This window comes from Vanacampus margaritifer, chromosome 20 (assembly GCF_051991255.1).
Source record: "Vanacampus margaritifer isolate UIUO_Vmar chromosome 20, RoL_Vmar_1.0, whole genome shotgun sequence".
Classification (NCBI taxonomy): domain Eukaryota; kingdom Metazoa; phylum Chordata; class Actinopteri; order Syngnathiformes; family Syngnathidae; genus Vanacampus; species Vanacampus margaritifer.
In genome coordinates this window covers 18,344,422-18,362,334 of record NC_135451.1, presented here as the reverse complement: position 1 = coordinate 18,362,334, position 17,913 = coordinate 18,344,422, and the positions used below count along the sequence as shown (strand labels likewise).

The 17,913-nt window shown below is 43.5% G+C and overlaps 2 protein-coding genes across 18 annotated transcripts in view; both read right to left on the bottom strand.

Annotated features, from left to right (window-relative positions):
• myo3a (myosin IIIA) overlaps window positions 1-11,109 on the bottom strand; it is a 33,799-nt gene extending 22,690 nt beyond the window's left edge. For 10 of the 16 annotated variants that reach the window (XR_013289658.1, XR_013289659.1, XM_077554052.1 and 7 more), the window contains exons 1-3: window positions 3,082-3,245; window positions 1,677-1,860; window positions 1,478-1,612 (exon numbers count right to left, since the gene is read on the bottom strand). Coding sequence is in view for 14 of the 16 variants with exons in the window: in XM_077554052.1 (XP_077410178.1) it covers window positions 1,478-1,612; window positions 1,677-1,860; window positions 3,082-3,083 (321 nt within the window). In the remaining 2 variants the exon portion in view is untranslated. The other 6 variants (XM_077554055.1, XM_077554054.1, XM_077554056.1 and 3 more) reach the window with 6 other exon arrangements.
• A 404-nt stretch (window positions 11,110-11,513) lies between these two features.
• On the bottom strand, window positions 11,514-16,517 carry LOC144040515 (annexin A13-like). 2 transcript variants are annotated; one of them, XM_077554770.1, is made up of 11 exons: window positions 16,349-16,517; window positions 15,016-15,091; window positions 14,856-14,950; window positions 14,604-14,774; window positions 14,487-14,520; window positions 14,213-14,292; window positions 14,035-14,103; window positions 13,856-13,957; window positions 13,610-13,685; window positions 13,418-13,530; window positions 11,514-12,865 (listed from the first exon to the last, which is right to left on the bottom strand). In XM_077554770.1, exons 1-11 carry the CDS (start codon window positions 16,499-16,501, stop codon window positions 12,746-12,748), a joined length of 1,089 nt encoding a protein of 362 aa, XP_077410896.1. In that variant the 5' UTR covers window positions 16,502-16,517; the 3' UTR covers window positions 11,514-12,745. The 2 variants fall into 2 exon arrangements, with proteins under 2 accessions (XP_077410896.1, XP_077410897.1); XM_077554771.1 differs by having other exon boundaries at window positions 14,604-14,771.
• Window positions 16,518-17,913: the final 1,396 nt, after the last annotated feature.

Here is a 17,913-nt window from a genome sequence, read left to right as displayed (position 1 = left end):
TATCATAACACCAAAACAAGAAGAAAAGAAAAGACAAATAAAAGCAACATCTCCCTCGGTGTGCGTGTTTGTGCTCCGAGCTTGACCTCCATTACAGGTTTGACATTTCGGCGGCGGCGGATGAAAAATGAGAGCTCAAGATGTGCTTACGTCTCTTTTAGCTGCGCAAACATCTCTCGCACGCGCATGCATGCACGCACACACACAAAATCCCTCCCGTTCAACGGCAGGTCAGTCTGTGGGGGCATTTTTTATAAATATGCATGGGCTAAACCGACCCCCCCCCAAAAAAAAATAAAACAAAAAACAACAACAAAAAACGAGTCACTCTTTGACTGCCCAACATGCAAAGATTTGTTACTTTAGAGAAATGTTCTTCTAAACGAGTGCTTCACAAACATCAAACTACATCTCCAACATGCCCAACACTTCATTTGGAAAATACAGAAAATTATATATATAATAAACATATAGAGGAAAAAACTGTACTTATTAAGCAATGTTTTGGATCAAATGCATATTATAAAGAATTTCACAAATAGTTCTTGCAGATTCAGCACAAATGTATTTACTAAACTGTTACTGGGCAGTGATTTGATTTTGTTCATATCAGGAGAGGGAGTTTGACACGTTGAATCTGGAAATCAAAACGAAAAGGCCGGAAGGAGGCGGCCAGGCTGGACACAATATGGCGTTAAATCAAAAAGGAGTTTGTAGCGAAAGTGAATCCCGCCAAGTGGCTTGCAAACAAATCCCTCAGGTGACCTCCAGGTCAACGCTGTCATCCTCCACCTCCCGCCCGGCACCGCGTTACGTAATCGGCAGGCAGCGCCGCACACACTTGGCCAGACGCGGCGCCGACGACAATCGGACCTTTAATCGGCACGCTTTTGTCTGCACGCCGCCCGGCAAAGGTTAAGGAAGGTCGCAAAGGACGGAAGCCACGCTCGCAAATATTGTCAAGATCGCACATTTCAAGTGAAAATGCGGAATTTTTGTGACCGGCGTCAATCTGGCAAATCTCTCCATGGACGTGGGTTCGATCTGATGTTGTGAATTTTGCAGATGAGAGCAGACCGGCGGATCTGACAGTAGGAGAGCCACGACGACAGCCGACTTCAACCGACGTCAAACAAAGCAACTTCCTTCATTCCCCTTTCAATGTCTCAACATTGCGGAATCACATCCCGATCGTTCATATTCATTTGAGTTCAACCCTAATTTCCAAAATATAATATAAGGATTCATTCCCAGTTCTTTCTAAGTTTGACAAGGACCAAGTCTGCGGAACTCACAATCTGTCTGCCTGTGCCCAAGCTGCGCCAGCATTTAGACCGGGTCTGAGCAGGCAGGCCCCTTTTCGAGTGAACTCCTGCCATTAAACTTGCAAACTTCCGGATATGCGCTGAAAACAGATTCCTTGGTGTTGCATCGACACTTTGTGCACAAAACCAGCCAAGACGAGAATGTTGCTCACCTCCAACACCAGCCACAGCTGATCTCCACATTTCACGTCCTTCTTGTAGAACATCCCGAAGAACTTGACAACATTGGGGTGGTCGGAAAGAGCCATGAGGATGTTGTACTCCGCCTGGATTTCCTCGTCGATGTCCTGCAAAACAAGTCGGGTCAAAAAGACAGACGCAATATGGAGACGGGCGGCAAGAAAGACCCACATGAATAGGATCCAGAATCTTCACCGCCGCTTTGCTCCCGTCCGCCTTGTTGAGCACCTTGTACACTTTGCCGTAGGTTCCCTTCCCGATGGTCTCGATGATCTCCCAGGTGTCAGTCGGGTCCGGAAAGTTGTCAAAGACAATCGATTTGCCAGATTGTGGAAACATTTTCAAGAGAGATCTCCTGTCCAAAAAACAGAAAACCTTCTCAAGCAATCATCAAACGTGCATCTTGTGCTGATGGGTGCCTTTAAGGGGTGTGGCCTGGTGAGTGACGTCAGGATGCCCCATCGGGTTGGCCGTTTATCACGCGCTTAGTTCAACGAGTGTGTGCTCCATGCTCATTAAGAGTGGTTTCATTCTGCATTTGTGTCTTTGAAGAGCTGAAAGCTGAAAATTAACGTCGGTCTGGAAAGTAGTCGTGCGGTTGTGTTGGAGGAATTAACCTGGAAGCACATCAGCTGTAAATAGAGGATAATCCTCAGGCAGCTCCTCAGTTGGGGGTGACGCTTTTATTCCATCAGTCGGCACGACAATGACTAAAGGTAAAGACTACGTCGTCATCCGATCATTCTGAAACTTGGAGCGACTTCTCAGCTACCGATTGAGGCGAAGGGCTGCCAGTTTTCAGACGCACTTCGGAAATAAAACATTTGCTCCAAAATGGTTTAGTATGCAAAACTACAAAAATGATATGATCATGTTTAAAGTCTCTGCCAGGGTTTACATCTTCAAATGATCACTTCTACAACATTCCTAGAAAATCACAATGCCCCATCACTGGCAAGTTATTTTTAGAACAGGCTACCTGGTGACCCCACATCTACCCAGACGACAACACGCATTGCTATTGCCAAGTAAAAAAATGTCTTGAGCAATTCTGCTATTCGTCTTGCAATCGTCACTTCCAAATGCACACAAATGGAAGTGCGATAAAACATTTTTTTTATTTTTATTTTTTTTAATCTCTCTCACTGGTGAGCCATTTTTGGAGGGCTACTGCCATGGTAGCCGGCCTAGCTAGCACCACGTTGGTGGCCGCTGATCTACACCAAGACTGCAAGTCAATGTGGTCCTCGTTAAAGTGAGCTCCGAAGTTCAAAGTATGTGATGAAATCGCATACCAGCGTACGTAGAGCAGCCGTTGTTGATGGACGTAAGAAGACGTTGGTGCTTAGCAGCCTGCCAGTGGAGCTTCCTGGTCAAGACTGTGCTTTAAAGGCTAGCATTAGCAATCATTTCGATCTCAAAAAACTCAACAAAAGGACGTAGAGGTTCCTTGGTTGACTCCATCTTGTGACTTGATTTCAACCGTGAGAGCAAACGAAATCCAAAACATCTGAAAATCAACTCCATCGCCAAAGATGCAAGAGCGCAAGTAGCACAAAGTGAAAAAGAAACTTACATGGCTGTGCGAAGAGAAGCATTTGGACTGAGAGCAAGCCCATGACTGGCGCCGGCCCGGCACGGGTGCGAGTAAGCGAGCTAATCTAACAGACGGCGAGGCCACCATTGGAAAGCAGCTCTGCCCGTTGGTGGGAGCCACGCCGGGATTAGCGGGAATTAGCCACTGTTGCGCCATCAGCCTTTCCGCATATAGACGCTCATTCAGTCCCAAAGGAAAGCCGGTTAGGTCGACTCACGGCAGCAGATTTCCAGGCCTCCTTAGGCACTCCACGGAACATCTTTCAAAAGATTTTCAACTTTTCCAACCTTTCTTGAGCTGAGGCACAATTAGTGCTACCTTGACTTCATGACAGCCCCCAAAAATCCGTCACAATGTTGGCTTGTCCAATCCAACTGAGAGTCAAAGACTGACCGTCATTTTGGGAAATTCGATTGAACATTTTGGGGTCTAAAGGGGAAGTCAGGTCCAAAATGTCATGCATATTCTGATGAATATTTTGTTTGTGAATTAAGCAGCAAAAGTCATCTCAGTCAGGAGGCGGCCATTTTCTGAATTGCTGTTGACTGAAAATGACATCACAGCTGGTCAGGGTTCAAGGAAGTCACCTCTCATCTGTTTTCTGCCTTTGGTCAAGTGACGTTTGCAATTTCGTGATGTCGTTCTCAGTCGACAAGTGGCAGATTTTACATCTTAAAGGTAATTTTCATCAGAATGGCGTGTTTAGGCCCGTAAGGGCACATCTGACATATTATTGTAAGGACAATTTTGGACTTGACCTCCCTTTAAAATGCGCAACTAGCATAACATTGATGCTAATTTCCGTTAGCCTGTCTATGTCGTTTCACATTATATGTTAGCATTTAGCTAGTGGAAAAGCTTGCAGATTTTCACCTCCGTATGGCGAGTGTGTCAGGAACATGAACAAGTGTACATTGCATATTGAAGCGGGTCATTCTTTCCACAACACCTGACAAAACGTCTTCTTGATCATCAGAACTATAACAACGACTTGCATCATTATGATTGTCGTGATAAAAAAAACAAAAACAAGCCTTGGCTGAGCTAAAACACGACATGACGACACAGTCTTTGCCTACAGCACATTTAAGTGCCGGCACGCCGGCTCACTCCACGCGACCTGCCGACCATTTCAATTATGCATCACGCCGGGCCGTGCGTGTGACAGCTGCCGGCACACACGAGAGCGAAACCCGAGGACTCGCACCGGACACCTCCAGCCTAACGAGGGGGATTTGCGTTCTCTCGCCTGGTCTGGCCGCCACTTTGGGTTAGTAGGTGCTGTTTGTTACGTGGCGCGCACGCCGCCTGCGTACAAAGCGCACAAATAACCAGCAGTGCGGATCAGCGCCACAGAATCCCCGGAGCGACAGGATGCTCCGATGACCGGGTGACCTTTACAAATTCTTACTCCTAAATTACACTGAAGGACTTCTCTCTAATGTTTTGTGTTTTTATTTTGAAAAGATCCATTTTGAATGGGCTGGCAGTGAATCAGTCACAAGAGCAACATCCAAAAAACGACTGCACAGGTTTCCAAATATGGCCTACCAAGCATTTACATTAGGAAGGCCTCTGAACATTTTTGCCCCCCCAAAAAATGTGTTAATTAAAACATATCTATTTGTTATGTATTCATATATGTCCTTAAATGATTAGTTGTTTTATTGTAAACAATAAAAATCCTAAAGGCATCAATTTTGCATCCATGCTCAATTAAACAATGTATTAATTATGATTATCAACACACAAAAAACATGGATTATGATTGCACTATTGCAAGAAACTTTTTACATAATCTACATACAAGTCTATGATGCTTTATGTGTCTTATTTTAAAAATCAACCGTGGCACTTTCTAACATACGTCATTGTCACTTTTCGTGTCTCAGCTCACCAATGATTATGCAAATTACAATCATTGATGAATGTGTCAATCACAACCGACGCAGCTCTTGCAGCGGATGTGGTGAGAATGCGCAGGTGTACCTGATAAAGTGGCTAGTGGAATTGTCATGAAAAATGATATTCAAAAATCGAAATCAAATGTATATACTGACCTTTCAGGACTGCTGGTCAGAGCTGTGGCGAGGAGAGGAAAGAAACACACCGGACACAAAAGCAGCAGTGATTTGCACGCACGCAAACACACAATGCACTTAAGTCAACACACACACGCACACACACATTTGCATTTACAGGCAAATGAAATGTTACCTAAAAGGACAAGAAGATGCAGAGAAAAAAAAGCTGCGCATGACCAAGCAACCAGAGTAAAAAAAAACAATAATAAAAAAAATAAACATACTTACTGTTTGTGGATGCTTTTCTTTCATTTCATGCGGGACGTTCCACACTGCCGGGTTTTGGTCATCGGACTTGATTTTAAAGTTCGACCAGTTCACAGACAGCCATGTTTGTGGGCAGCGGTGGCGGTGAAAGAAGCCGTGACCTCGTCCGCTACGCGCCTGTTGCGCAGCCACAGGTCACACGTTCCTCCTCATCCTCAAGACAGGACTACTAAAAAAAAATTAAAATAAAATCACCGGCAGATTTTGAAGCAATCAGGCAAGACCCAATCATTTAGATTTGCACCCTCAGTGTAGTACCAAGTTCTGCCACAACATGCCTGGCAGCACCGAGGTCTCGTAGAAGAGCGGCAACACGAAGAAGAGGCCGAGAAGGTCCCATGTGTCGCTGCACGTGTGTTTTAAAGTGGTGGTTTGAAGGAGAATTCATTATTTTCAATTAGCGTAGCATCATTGCTTATTTCTGTAAGCTCATCTTTGTTGTTTCACATGACATGTTAGCATTAAGCTAGCTGACTAGCATTAGACAAAATGACACAATTTGGTGTTTAAACATACAATATTTAATTGACTCCTTTTTTTTTTATACTAGGTGGTAGGATACGTCGTTTTAAAGGGCTATTTATATGATGAAGCAGAATGTTCTCTATTGTTCTCTAAACGCGTTCATATCAATCTTTGTCAAGTCTCACCTGCGTGCCCGGCGAGGGGCCTCCACACGCTAAACGGGGGTCCGGTCAGGCACATCCTCCGGGCAGCAAGCTCATTTCCCGCTCCATCGCCTGGCAGATGACTCCCACGACGGCCCTAAGAGGCGTGTGATTGGGCCGGGCGCGGGTCCAAGCGCACACGGGACCCCGGCGTGTGCGCTCGCTCGCGCCTTGTCACGATACACAACAACACAAGTCAGCGTCCGCATTTGTTTGCAAAAAGTCTTCCCATTGGTGCACTTTTGTAACACTTTGATAAATCATTCAGGTGGTATTTCCATTTCCCGTTTGCTTTGCGAAAGCTGACACTTTCCCGCCTCATTATGATAATTGCCCCCCCAACACCCCCCCCTGCTGGAACCGCCACGTCACGCTAATTTGAGCGTCCATCATTCAGCCAGTCACTTTGACTGTGCCTGAAATAAACTCCGCATCTGCTCCCACAACTCCCTGCAGGATTAGGACACAGTGCAGCGCCACCTACAGGATGACCTTTGGAATGCTATGAATTTTCTATTTATTTACGATGTATCTTGTTAGGTTTTATTTCCACTCTAAAACATTACGTCCTTTTGCCATTCTTCCATTTTCACTTTATGGTGAAGATACATTGAGACCTTTTTTTTTTTTTTTTTAAATACCGGTTTGTTTGTTCCCTTTAGAACAAACTACTGCTGCTGTTAAGTTTGTCTGTGCTGCTACTAATATAGTAAAACGTGTGTGGAAAATTCCGTAAGCAAGATTCCTCTTGCAATGAAAATCTCCTCACGGCAGATCTGAAAAATTGGATGAGATGTCTGTGGGCTAAAAAGTGTGACGTGTCGCATAAGCCGCTAATAGGTTTAATTTCCCCGACAGGTAACCTACATACGGCTCTGCCTATCACACTCGTATCATCCTCCATGACTGACGCGACACTTTTTTTTTTACATTGATTACGATTCTTATGTTATAGAACTCATTTCTGTTGCGGGCTTCTTGATTTTCTTGTTTACAGATGCAGCAATATCATGGAATGTTGTTCTAAATGTAATATTCAGTTTGCCTTCACGCCTGCAAGTGCAAAAGTAAAAAAAAAAAGTCTCCCTGAGCACGCAAGCCTGCGAGAAAAAAAGCCAAAAAAAAAGCAATGCATCAGTAAGCCACTCGTGGTGATGCTTGATTGAGTGATTGACAAAAGTATGGATCGTCTCTTGCTCTTTTTGTCAACGCTCCAATCAATACTGGCCAGCACGTTTACAGCAAACCAGCAAGCATCTCGAACCCTGCGCTCAACAACAGCCTGCAAAAACGGATCAAAAGAGCTCACGTGTTCGCACTCGATAAATACTGAACGGGAAGGGGGGGGTGCTGATTTTTGCAATGTGGATGCCTGCGAGGCGACTGATGATGAAGGAGGGAAGGAGGAAGGTTATTTACGCGCCGTGCATGAATGAAATTCAATTGTGTGCGTGAAGCTGTGAGATGGAGCCCATCACGAGCCTCTTGAACGAGAAAAGCAGTTAAGGATGAAAAAAAAAGATCATTTGGCGAATATCGACGACATGCATTTAGTATCCAAAAATACAAAAATGGTTTTAGCTCCAGTCCACAGAAACATGAAATGACATATTTGATTAAGGTAGCAGTTATTAATAGATCACTAGCAGAATTTTCAAGTCTATTAAGACAACCTGCATCAAATATCCATATCAATTTGAATCATATTATATTTGAGCATAATTGTTATACTTCTGGACCGACAATGCATGAATAGCTGGACCCAACACACCAACACCGCCACCACCAGCACCAGCACTTTGTTTGGCCAGGAAATGGAGGCAAGACGCCCGTGGCAGAAGAGCAAGTAGAGCGTTCCTAATTCCCTTCACCAATTCCTCAAACTTCACATTTTTCATCGAGTATTTTAGTCTTTGACAGAAGACAAGAAAAAAGCAATCACAAACTACGGCTTCGTAGTAAACATCATGAGCTTGTCTTTTTAGCAGAGCCGGGAAAAGTACTCAAATTCTGTACTTTACGACAAGTCTCCGGGTAAATAAGTCATAATTCCATTCCTGTCCTTAAATTAACGCCTTCTACAAATCCCTTGGACTCACCACTAGGGGGGATTCTCATCTGGATAGCTTGTCGGTGTGGTCACATGACCCCGCAATTAATTAACACCAATCATTGGCAGGAAAAGGCGGTGTACTTTTCTGCTAATCTGCCAAAATCCCCCTCGTTGGATGTGCAGGAGCAAAAGGACAACGGCGAACAAAAGACGCTCGCTCAATCAACTGATCCTTTTGTTGCACAGTGTGTGAAATGTGCTCCAAATAAATCCAACAACTCAAAGTGCCGTGATTTTAGGCCCGGCAAACCGACAGAAAGACATCAAGTGGACATTCTGCTCTACTTACAAAATGGATGTCATGTCCGACAAATGGCGCCAAAAAAAAAACTGTTTATTTTTTCTTTATATATATAAAGAATACATGATTGTAAGTCCTGTGGTTGGAAAACAGCGCTTGTATTCAATTGTGCAGGTGCTGCTACTATACTTACGAAGCAGGTGATTTTTGCACCCTTGATTTTTTGCATCCTTCTTCGATTGCTCCCACACACACACCTTCATTGTGACACACGCACACACGCCGATGCTTACGTCACGACATGAGGAGCCAACAGCCTTCGAGGGCGGGGTCATCTTTGTCGCTTGCTACGTCAGCCATGTTCCAGCACATGTGGGAGGCAGGTGACATTGGTGGGGAGAGGGGGGGTCTTTTACTCGGGAAGCTTGCGTCACATCACAGCAATACACAAGTGCTTCTGCAATGTGAACACACACACAGATTGACATGACCTGGGGGGTGAAAACAAGCCGACATTGGTCCAGCTTTGAGCCTGCAGGTGCGTCTTCGCTACAGTAAACACTTGCATCTCGTGCCTCCTCCACACCTGCATTATCAACATGCACCCCGCTCCCCCCCACACCAGAATACGTTACAACCCTCCCGGTTTTGATTTTAAGACAGTGCGTGCGTGCGTGCGTGCGTAAATGAGCCAGCAGGCCCCTCCCCTCCCCTGATAAGTGCTTATCAGTACGAGCCAGCCGGAGAGCAGAAAGCGCCACCTGCAGACCGCTTGACGACAACGAGCGACTGCGCTGGCAGATTAGCATCGGCGCCACTCCTCTCCCGTTTTACAATTACACAGATCAATCTGTTGTACGAGGATTCTTTCCTTTATTTTTACGCCTCCACGACAGGGCAGGCCAAACCTTTTCGGCCCGGGGCGACTTGCATCCTTCACGTGCTGTTATTTGTTAGCAAGAAGCTAGCGGGCCTTCGCTAGAAGCAATAATATGACTTGGTTGAGCATTTCAAAATACACTTCATTGGCTTTTTAGCAAATACCAGTTAATAGGTTAGCAAAAAATAAGAATAATAATCCAGGAAAATTGAGGAATGCCAAACCACATCATTGTGCTGTAAATAATAATAGCATTAAATACAACAAAAAAATATTGTTAAAAATAAGAATGAATCATCTTTCATAAATGCCTCTTTTCAAAACCTGAAAATGATGTAAATATGTAAATGTTTCAGATTGTACCGTTTGTTGTAGATTTGCATTTTCTCTCTTTTTTTCCGACACTACATATGAGAAAATGTTGAATGCATGATAAATGTTGAATTAAAACAATCAAAATTAATTAATGGTCTTATAGGGTAAACCCTGCGGCGAAAGAATATTTTTAAGAACTATTAAGTATGTATTTTTTCTTAATGACTTTTTCCCCAATCCAAGCCTTTTCATCTTTTATATCAAAGGTCTCACGTAGTCCAACACACAACCGATGTGGGAGGGATGCATGTGCAGATGCTCTTTTTGTCAAGGTCAGGATAAGCGAGGAGGAGGCGGAGGAGGAGGAGGAGGAGCTTGGATTTGCTGGGCACCTGCAATCACAAAATGGAGTCCCAGCTGGTCTGAGATCAGTTGGAGTCAATTGAGGCTCATCACTTCCTTTGCTCTCATTTGGGTCATTGCAGGCTAAACTGGAACATTTTCACCACGAGAGCGTCACCTCCAATTACATGCAAGCCCCCTCCTCCCCTCTTGCTGGGAGGACCAGCATGCACCTGTCCCCTCTGGCCATCAAGACCCCCTCTTGACCAAAAAAAAAGACAGAATAAAAAATCCCTCCCCCCTTGAGCGCCATCATGGCTGATGATGGCGAGGTGATGAGACGTGACGGAATGGGTTCACATTGCAGACAGGGGTGGGGGTGCTTATTTGGGTGGGTGGGCTCGGGCTTGCTTTGTGGATGGGAGTTGCTGTGATGGTCTAAAAAAATAAATAGTTTGGTACATTTGCATTTGATCCATTTATAAATATATTCACAAAAATAAATTGTTATTTAACTCATGTGCAAAACAATCATTTTAGTGTAATGTTCAAACAGTACAGAACATTACAAAATAAGTGCTCACTGACAAATATTTTTTTCAGATTTTGCCATTTAAATTTATATGTTTGAGTAAAATGAATAGTTTTGTTTCACTCGATAAACTACTAACCACATAATTCCCAAATCTTGCAATTTAGAGCAATGATTAGTATAAAATGACAAATGGACAAAATATAAACATGTTACTAGTATTTAAAAAATAAATAAATACTTAAGTACAGTAAAAGAGTGTACTAAAAGAAAGTATTACCTGTATGAGAACATGGATATCAATATTAAGGCTGTGGAATGAATGTTCCAACATGTTTCCATTCCACACAGGTGGTGCTAATTAGCTTTGGACATGGTGAGACTGAATGCAAGAAAATACTCACCAAAATGGTTTTTAATCACGTTTGCGCTCACGTGGAGTTTGTAAATCACGTTGTTGCCTCCAACAGATAAAATAATGAGCAATAAAACGAAAAATAAACTAACTAACTAACTTAGCAATGAAAAGTCATTCAAACGGAAATCCGCCATTTTAGACGTAAGGACCGGAAGCCACGCGCTTGTATATACCGCCGCCTGCTGTCAGTCTTAAATACTTGCATTAAATATTGCACATCTTTGCTCGTATAAAATGTAATGTAAGAAAAGCCATTAATCCAAAGGAGACAAGGCTGAATTTGATCATCATTGGCTTTTCTGATGACTACCGTGAACGTGAAGGCATATCATCAACCTATTAAAATGCTGCCTGTCGCTCCCTCTGGAGGCTGGAGGCAAGAATGCAACACCTTGGCGGTGAAACGTCACTTCACGCATCCAACCATTTTCGGAAAATGTCAACATGCAGATACAAAACTTCAAATAACGTTCAAACGGGCCTTGAGCCATAACGACAAGATGGAGCGACGCTGTAAATGGTACATTTTGACAAGAAGGAAACAAGCTCAATTAATTATAGGGAACTTTTATTTTCTGCTACATTTTCTTGGCAGTATAAAGGCAAATACAGAGAAATATTTGGACTTTAAGCTGACATCAACCGTTGAACACGAGTGGTACTTGAACGCATCTAATGATCCAAATGGCCTGTTCCCTTCCTATACAGTACTGCATTCCAAATAGCATGATTCATTTAACATTCTAGCTGTTAGTAGTGCAACGTTACAAAAAAATAGAAAGTAAGATGAGGTGTCTTGCTAGGTGTTGTGTGATTATTGGACACAATGACAACATTCTGTAAATTAACACATTGAGAGGAAACAAACAAAAGCAAATGACATTTCTCCGATTCTGTTCACTTCACTTTGCATAAATCTTCATGAATGTTCTTTCATTAAAAGCACTTACAGAACTGCTCAAATGTGAACGTCGTCTCCCATTTCTCCACCTTTGCAGTTCACATTTGCAAAATTCAGCAATTTGTTACTCTGGTTCACATAACGACGATATGTTACATTTTCATGGTGCCTTTCAACTCCACTGAAAGTCAAGAGAAAGTGGCGAGACAGTGAAGAAAGTGAGACGTTTGTCAACGTTTGACGACCACGCCACTTTACAACCAGCAGGACGTGCAGACGTTTGCATGTAAGACGGCGTTCCGCGATGGAGAGCAACGTGTTGCTCGTTCAGTGCATGTTGCAGTAGTTGACCACGTGAGGTGATTAGTTGCAGGCTAGGTCCAGAAAGTCAAAGGTCAGCCACAAATGAGCTTTAGCCACAGACGCTTCTACTCAACCGGCAGGTAAAGGAGCTCGCCGTCGCCACCTGTTGACGAGAAGCGCCTGTGGCTAAATCCAAAGTGTTTCAGGGTTTTCACTTTGTGGACCTGCCGGATTTCTGATCCTCATTTGATTTGTGTTGTGCCATATTGGAAGGATACTGGCCTTCGCCTTGTGCACAAAATGATTGACCAGAAAAGTCAGCGTAGTAAAAGAAGTGACTTTCATCAGCGGTTGAAGAAGGAGACATTTGCTTTGTGTGTTTGTGCCGCCGTATCCGACGTTGTGGTACAGCCAGGCCGCTTTTTAACGGCCCGCACAAATGCTGTAAAACGGTTTAAAAACTGAGCAGAGGTCAGTTGGTTAGTCACTTTTGTGCACAATGAACGACTATGGAAGGTCAGGTTAAAAAGACAAGCAGCAACCTAAAGTCACGGTGAGTCGGAGGGTCGACCTTTGACCTCAGTGGCAGATGGCCAGCAGGAGGCGCTTGAAGTCGCCGCTGCACTCGTCCCTCAGCGCGTCTTTCAGGGACACGTCGTACTTCTCCAGGTAAAGCTCCTTGATGGTCTCCAGGTCGTACTGGACGCCACCGCAAAAGAATACGGGGAGATTTTTTAAAAGAAGATATTTGGGAACAGGATTCAATCACTTGGATCAGATCTGGAATGAATTTCATTGATTTTATAGCTTCCAGGCCTGCTTAATTGTTTATGGGAAATTTTTATTAGTTTTATTTGAGTAATATTAATTGATATTGTTTTAACATTTGCCTATTACAAAAAACATCTTTGATTAATTGTATTTTTTACATTTTTAAATGTATATGTATTTTATTTAGAAATAAGAGATTATGTATTTTAAAGTATCTTCATTTCATTTTTATCTATTTTACATTTCATATTTACATTTTTAAAATATAGATTTTATTATTTGTACTAGTTTACATGTTTTATAGGATATATCGATTTAATTTCCTTTTTTTTTTGTCTCACAATTTTTCTTTTCCAACATGATCACAATGCGGATTCTTACCAAAGGGGGAAAAACAAGTTGAAAAAAATATATATAATAATCTCTGATGATGTAAACACAACCTTGGTGGATAAAAAAATCCATCCTATTAATTCTCACCTCAGAGCGGCACACGATGATGCGTATGAGCGTGTCCTCGTCAGTCCCCGCCCCCTTCATGGCGTCATTGAGACGTCTGGCAAAGTAGAGCTGCGGGTTCTTGGCGACTCTGACTGGACGTCGGTGGAGAGAAACACATGAAATTGTTTCTTGCATAAGACGCGCCACACGAGTCCGGCGCCGTTCGCCCACCCAGAGCCACGTAGCATCTCTTCAGCGTGCCCGAAGTTTCGCTTTCGATGGCGTCCAGGATTTCCGTGCCGGACAGCTACAGAAAAACAAATCAACGTTCCGCTCATCAATCAAGCCGACGTGAGATGAAAAAAAGAATCTCGTCAGTTCCACCCAATAATTGTGCATCCCGCAAAAAGAGCAAGTCTGCCATTTTGTTGTGAAGGGAAAGCCTTTTGACTTTGGGCCGACCTTGTAAGAACTCACCTGCTCGTACATCTTGAAGGTGGCTTGGAGCTGGAGGTAGTTTCTGGAGGCCAGAATGAAAGTGAAGGCGGACTCGTCAGTGCCGAAGCAACCCTCGCCCGCCTGCGGCAAAACCACAAGCGGAATTGGAATTGCGTCCGCAAGCGGCACAAAATTCGATTCTACGCAATTGAAGCGACCTCAAAGAGCGAGGCGGCGTCCTGCTCGGCAAGCTCTTCGTCCACCTCGTAGCTCTCGTCTCGTTGACCCTAAAAGAGACGTTAGCATAGCGCTGGCACCACATCAGGCTTCCCGGCCGGCTCGTGAATATTCGAGTGCGCTAAGACCGGCAAAATCAACGTGGATCCATTTTGTCACCTGCATGAGAGCCATGAGCAGGTTCCTCACATCGCCGCTCGTGTCGCCCTCGATGTCGGCATCCAGGTCGCGCTCGTGGACTGGAAGTGGCGAGGCCATGCAAACACGCAAAACGATTACCCACCACAACACGCATTTGGGAGACTTCAGCGCCACAAACGCACGTCAGCCTCACAAGAGGACTCGTAAGACAACGCACACAAAAGTGCCAACGAGAGGAAAGTGGCATCATTTCAAGAGTCAAGTTGTTTTCAGAAGGACAAAATGTCCTCACCTTGAAAGTAGCATTCCCTCAACAAGGCGACATCCTGGCAAAAAAGTCAAACATTCTCAATAGTCAATCATCAACTAAATGGCTTTTGTTGTGTTTGTTCGCCGCAAAGCCACTGACGGAATTTGTGGCGGTGCACAAGATCTCCACCAGCACGTCCTCGTCGGTGCCCGCCCCCTTCATGGCCCTCCTCAGCTCCTTGACGGCGTAGACGAGGGCCGGGTCCAGCATGGCCACGATGGCCTTCTCAAAGTTCCCCGACAGCTCGCTCTTCAGCACGTCCACCAACTCCTACGCCCAAAACAAAAACAAACCTGAAGCATCTCGCGTCAGAAAGGACAACAAACAAACACGCACACGCGCGCCACTCACGTCGTCGTACTTGTCGTAGTACGCCTGCTTGATTTCCTGCCGCTGATCCGCGCTACGGTTGGCCAAGACGTCGATGATGGCCTGCTCGTCGGTGCCTGCAAATGTACTCTCGTCATCGTCGTCGACATCCTCATCGAACCGGCGATGCAGATTTGCTTACCGAATCCCTTGCAGGCTTTTCGGATGGCCTTGACGTCAGCGAGGACGTCAAAGTCCTCGTAGGGCACGACGGTGGGCTGCCAGGAGACGGACACGCGTCAACTAACCTCACTCCATATTTGGACAAACATTCCAGGACAACTGAGACATTTTTGTTCGGTATTATTTGGTGTAGTGGCTTTATATATAGCCAGTGTTGAAATGAGGACATTATTTACGATACAACAATAACATAACTGATTGATTAAAAATGAGGACGCGCACAGCATCGTGTTCCATGTCACGATCATGCGTGTTGTTTTTGCAGCAGCTGAACTCATCCAATTTAATCCCTGGAGGGGGGGGGGGGGCACAAAGCTACCCGAAAGAATGCCAGGCCCAAAATTGTAAAGCAACGCGAGTGAGCGATGACGTGACGTCACCTTCTCCGCCCTGCCTGCCAAAGATGCACTTTGACCGCATTCGCTTGAAAAGAAACGTCCGCTTGGATTCAAGCCAACGTTGATCACGTTCAACACCGACGTCGATTTCAGTGGAACCAGTCTGAACTTTCACTTTCTTTCTTCAAATAGACTGCAAGTATTCCTCTGAGCTCAAAAGCCATCAAATTGTGTTAGTTTTTTTCACCTCATCACACCTTTTAGCGCAGCCGTTACGTACACTAGCATTGATCGAAATTTAAGCAAAGGACATTTGAACACAAACATGCAGCAACAAATGTTACAGACAATTTTACAATACTTAGTCATATTTTCCTCTGCCAAGTAATATAAATGTTGTTCTGATGAGCCCCAATGAACACTAAATCCGTCTGTCCCCGGCAGAAGTACAATATTATGGAGTGCTACTTGTTAAAAGAAATGTTTTGTTGTAAAACTGGAACAGATTACCGGCATTTCCATTCATTCCAATGGGAAAAGACAACTAGCTAACTAGCTAACTAGAATGGGCGAATGGGATCTAATCAAGCGACACTGCGCGCATGCATTTGCTTATTATTTTCATCATGATATCGGGAGTAATTCAATTTCCTTGTGCACCTTCAATGGAGCATAAAAAGTGTCCCAGAAATAAAAAGTGTCGTGATCGTGAACGCATCACGACCCCCCCAGCTGATCAAGTAACGGGGCTGCCATGAATTGCGCATGGGCGTGGCCTGCTGCTCCACGAACGTCGTCATAATTGGACCAAAATGAGCAGAAAAGAAACAAATCCGGAAAATCCGACGCCAAAACGGAGCGAAACGAACGTTTTTGTTCTGCACGAATGAGAAGGTTTGCATTTTTGCTTTCAAAATGTTCAAGATTCGAAGGCTAGCAACACAACACGACAACCTGGCAGTTTCCCATGACTGGAGCTGGAATTCGGCTGGTGATGATCCGCTGTCGGGCTTCGTCTGGACAAATGGACGCTGGTCCGGTCCGGTTCGGTCCGGTCCAAGGTGACAAGCAGGAGGGGGACGAGGAGCAGGCAGCGTGTGACGTCATCACGCACAGCAACTCGTTTAACTGTTTCCACTCCCACAACAAAACTTTTTTTTTCATTTAAAATGAAGATAAATTGCATAAACAAGTATATTTTCATCATTATTACTGACTATAATAAATAATAAAAAATGCACTTGACTTAAAAAAGAAAGAAAAAGATAAGCATTATTTTGATGTCATTGTTAATATACTATATAAAATAAATGTCAAAATTAAATGCTACTATTAATTACATGAATAAATTATTCAATATATATGAATATATTTAAAGCACGTTTCTGAAAAATGTCATAAAATGTTAACAAACATTGACATCTAGTGGGCAAATGTGTGAACTGCATAAATGTGGAGACCTACGTTTTTGTTTTTAATAAAAGGCTACAAAAACATAAAAAGTTTTGGGGGGGGGCATTAAAAATGTGCAATTTAAAAAGGAGTAGTGTTGAGTGAATTAAGTTGATATGACAAATGCAAATACACAAGATTAGTCTTTGACGTAATGACATTGTTGGCATTGTGTTAGTATTTTCTTCAGGTGATTTGTTTACAGATAAACTCCTGAAAACAGTAACTGCACTTTGTATAGAGCAAACACAATCTGGTTTAATTACATGTAATGAGGAAAAAAAAAATCTATTTTCTCCATGCTAGTCTTCTTTCTACCACAGTAATCTTCAACAATTTGAACTCTCTTTTTTTTGATGAATCTCATATAAAAAAATTAAAATTAAAATAAAAAAAAAGAAGGGGGGGGGGGGGGGGAAGCCACCAGTGTATTTCCTTTGTAAAAGCATCAGGTGTACCTAATGTTGTGAGCTGGTCTCATAACGCTTAGTTTATGTCATTAATTCCTCCCACTGCACATTTCAGTATGAATGACACACTCAAGTGAATCACTTTGTGTCCATCAACCTTCATTTATTTGATTCTTTTATGCTTCAGGCAGTCGTTATGTTCTGCAGCCAGCCAGTTGAGGAGAACAAGAGGTTAGCATGTTGCTAAAATTAGCTGATGAAAACTGCTAACGTCAAAGCTAAGAGCTTTTTCTTCTTCTTCGTCTTTCTGAATGAACTTCAGTGGTGTGACTCAAATGGGCTTTGTCCGTGAGCACTTGTGGAATGTAAGTAACCAAGTACACCTGTACTTGAGTATTTATTTACGTTTACTTCCGGCATTTGAAAACTCATACATCAAACTGCTTAATAACCGACATTAACTAAGTGGTGCAATAAATATATATAGGAGTGTGTGTGTGTATATGGGTGTGTACAGTCCTCATGTATGTACTTCTCTACACATGTATACTTCTGTGAAGACTTCTACTTATATGCTGCACTTCTTATTTATTTTAATTATCTCTCTCTATTCTGTTGTTTTTCTTACTGTAAACTACTGCTGCACTTCTTATTTAA

Excerpts from the sequence above, each read along its gene's own strand:
- LOC144040515 (XM_077554770.1), bottom strand. The coding sequence starts at position 16,501 with ATGACGTCACACGCTGCCTGCTCCTCGTCCCCCTCCTGCTTGTCACCT. Across the intron at positions 14,775-14,855 it reads ACTACGACAAGTACGACGAC|GAGTTGGTGGACGTGCTGAA; the intron begins GTGAGTGGCGCG and ends TTTTGGGCGTAG. Across the intron at positions 12,866-13,417 it reads TCATCGTGTGCCGCTCTGAG|TACGACCTGGAGACCATCAA; the intron begins GTGAGAATTAAT and ends GGTGGCGTCCAG.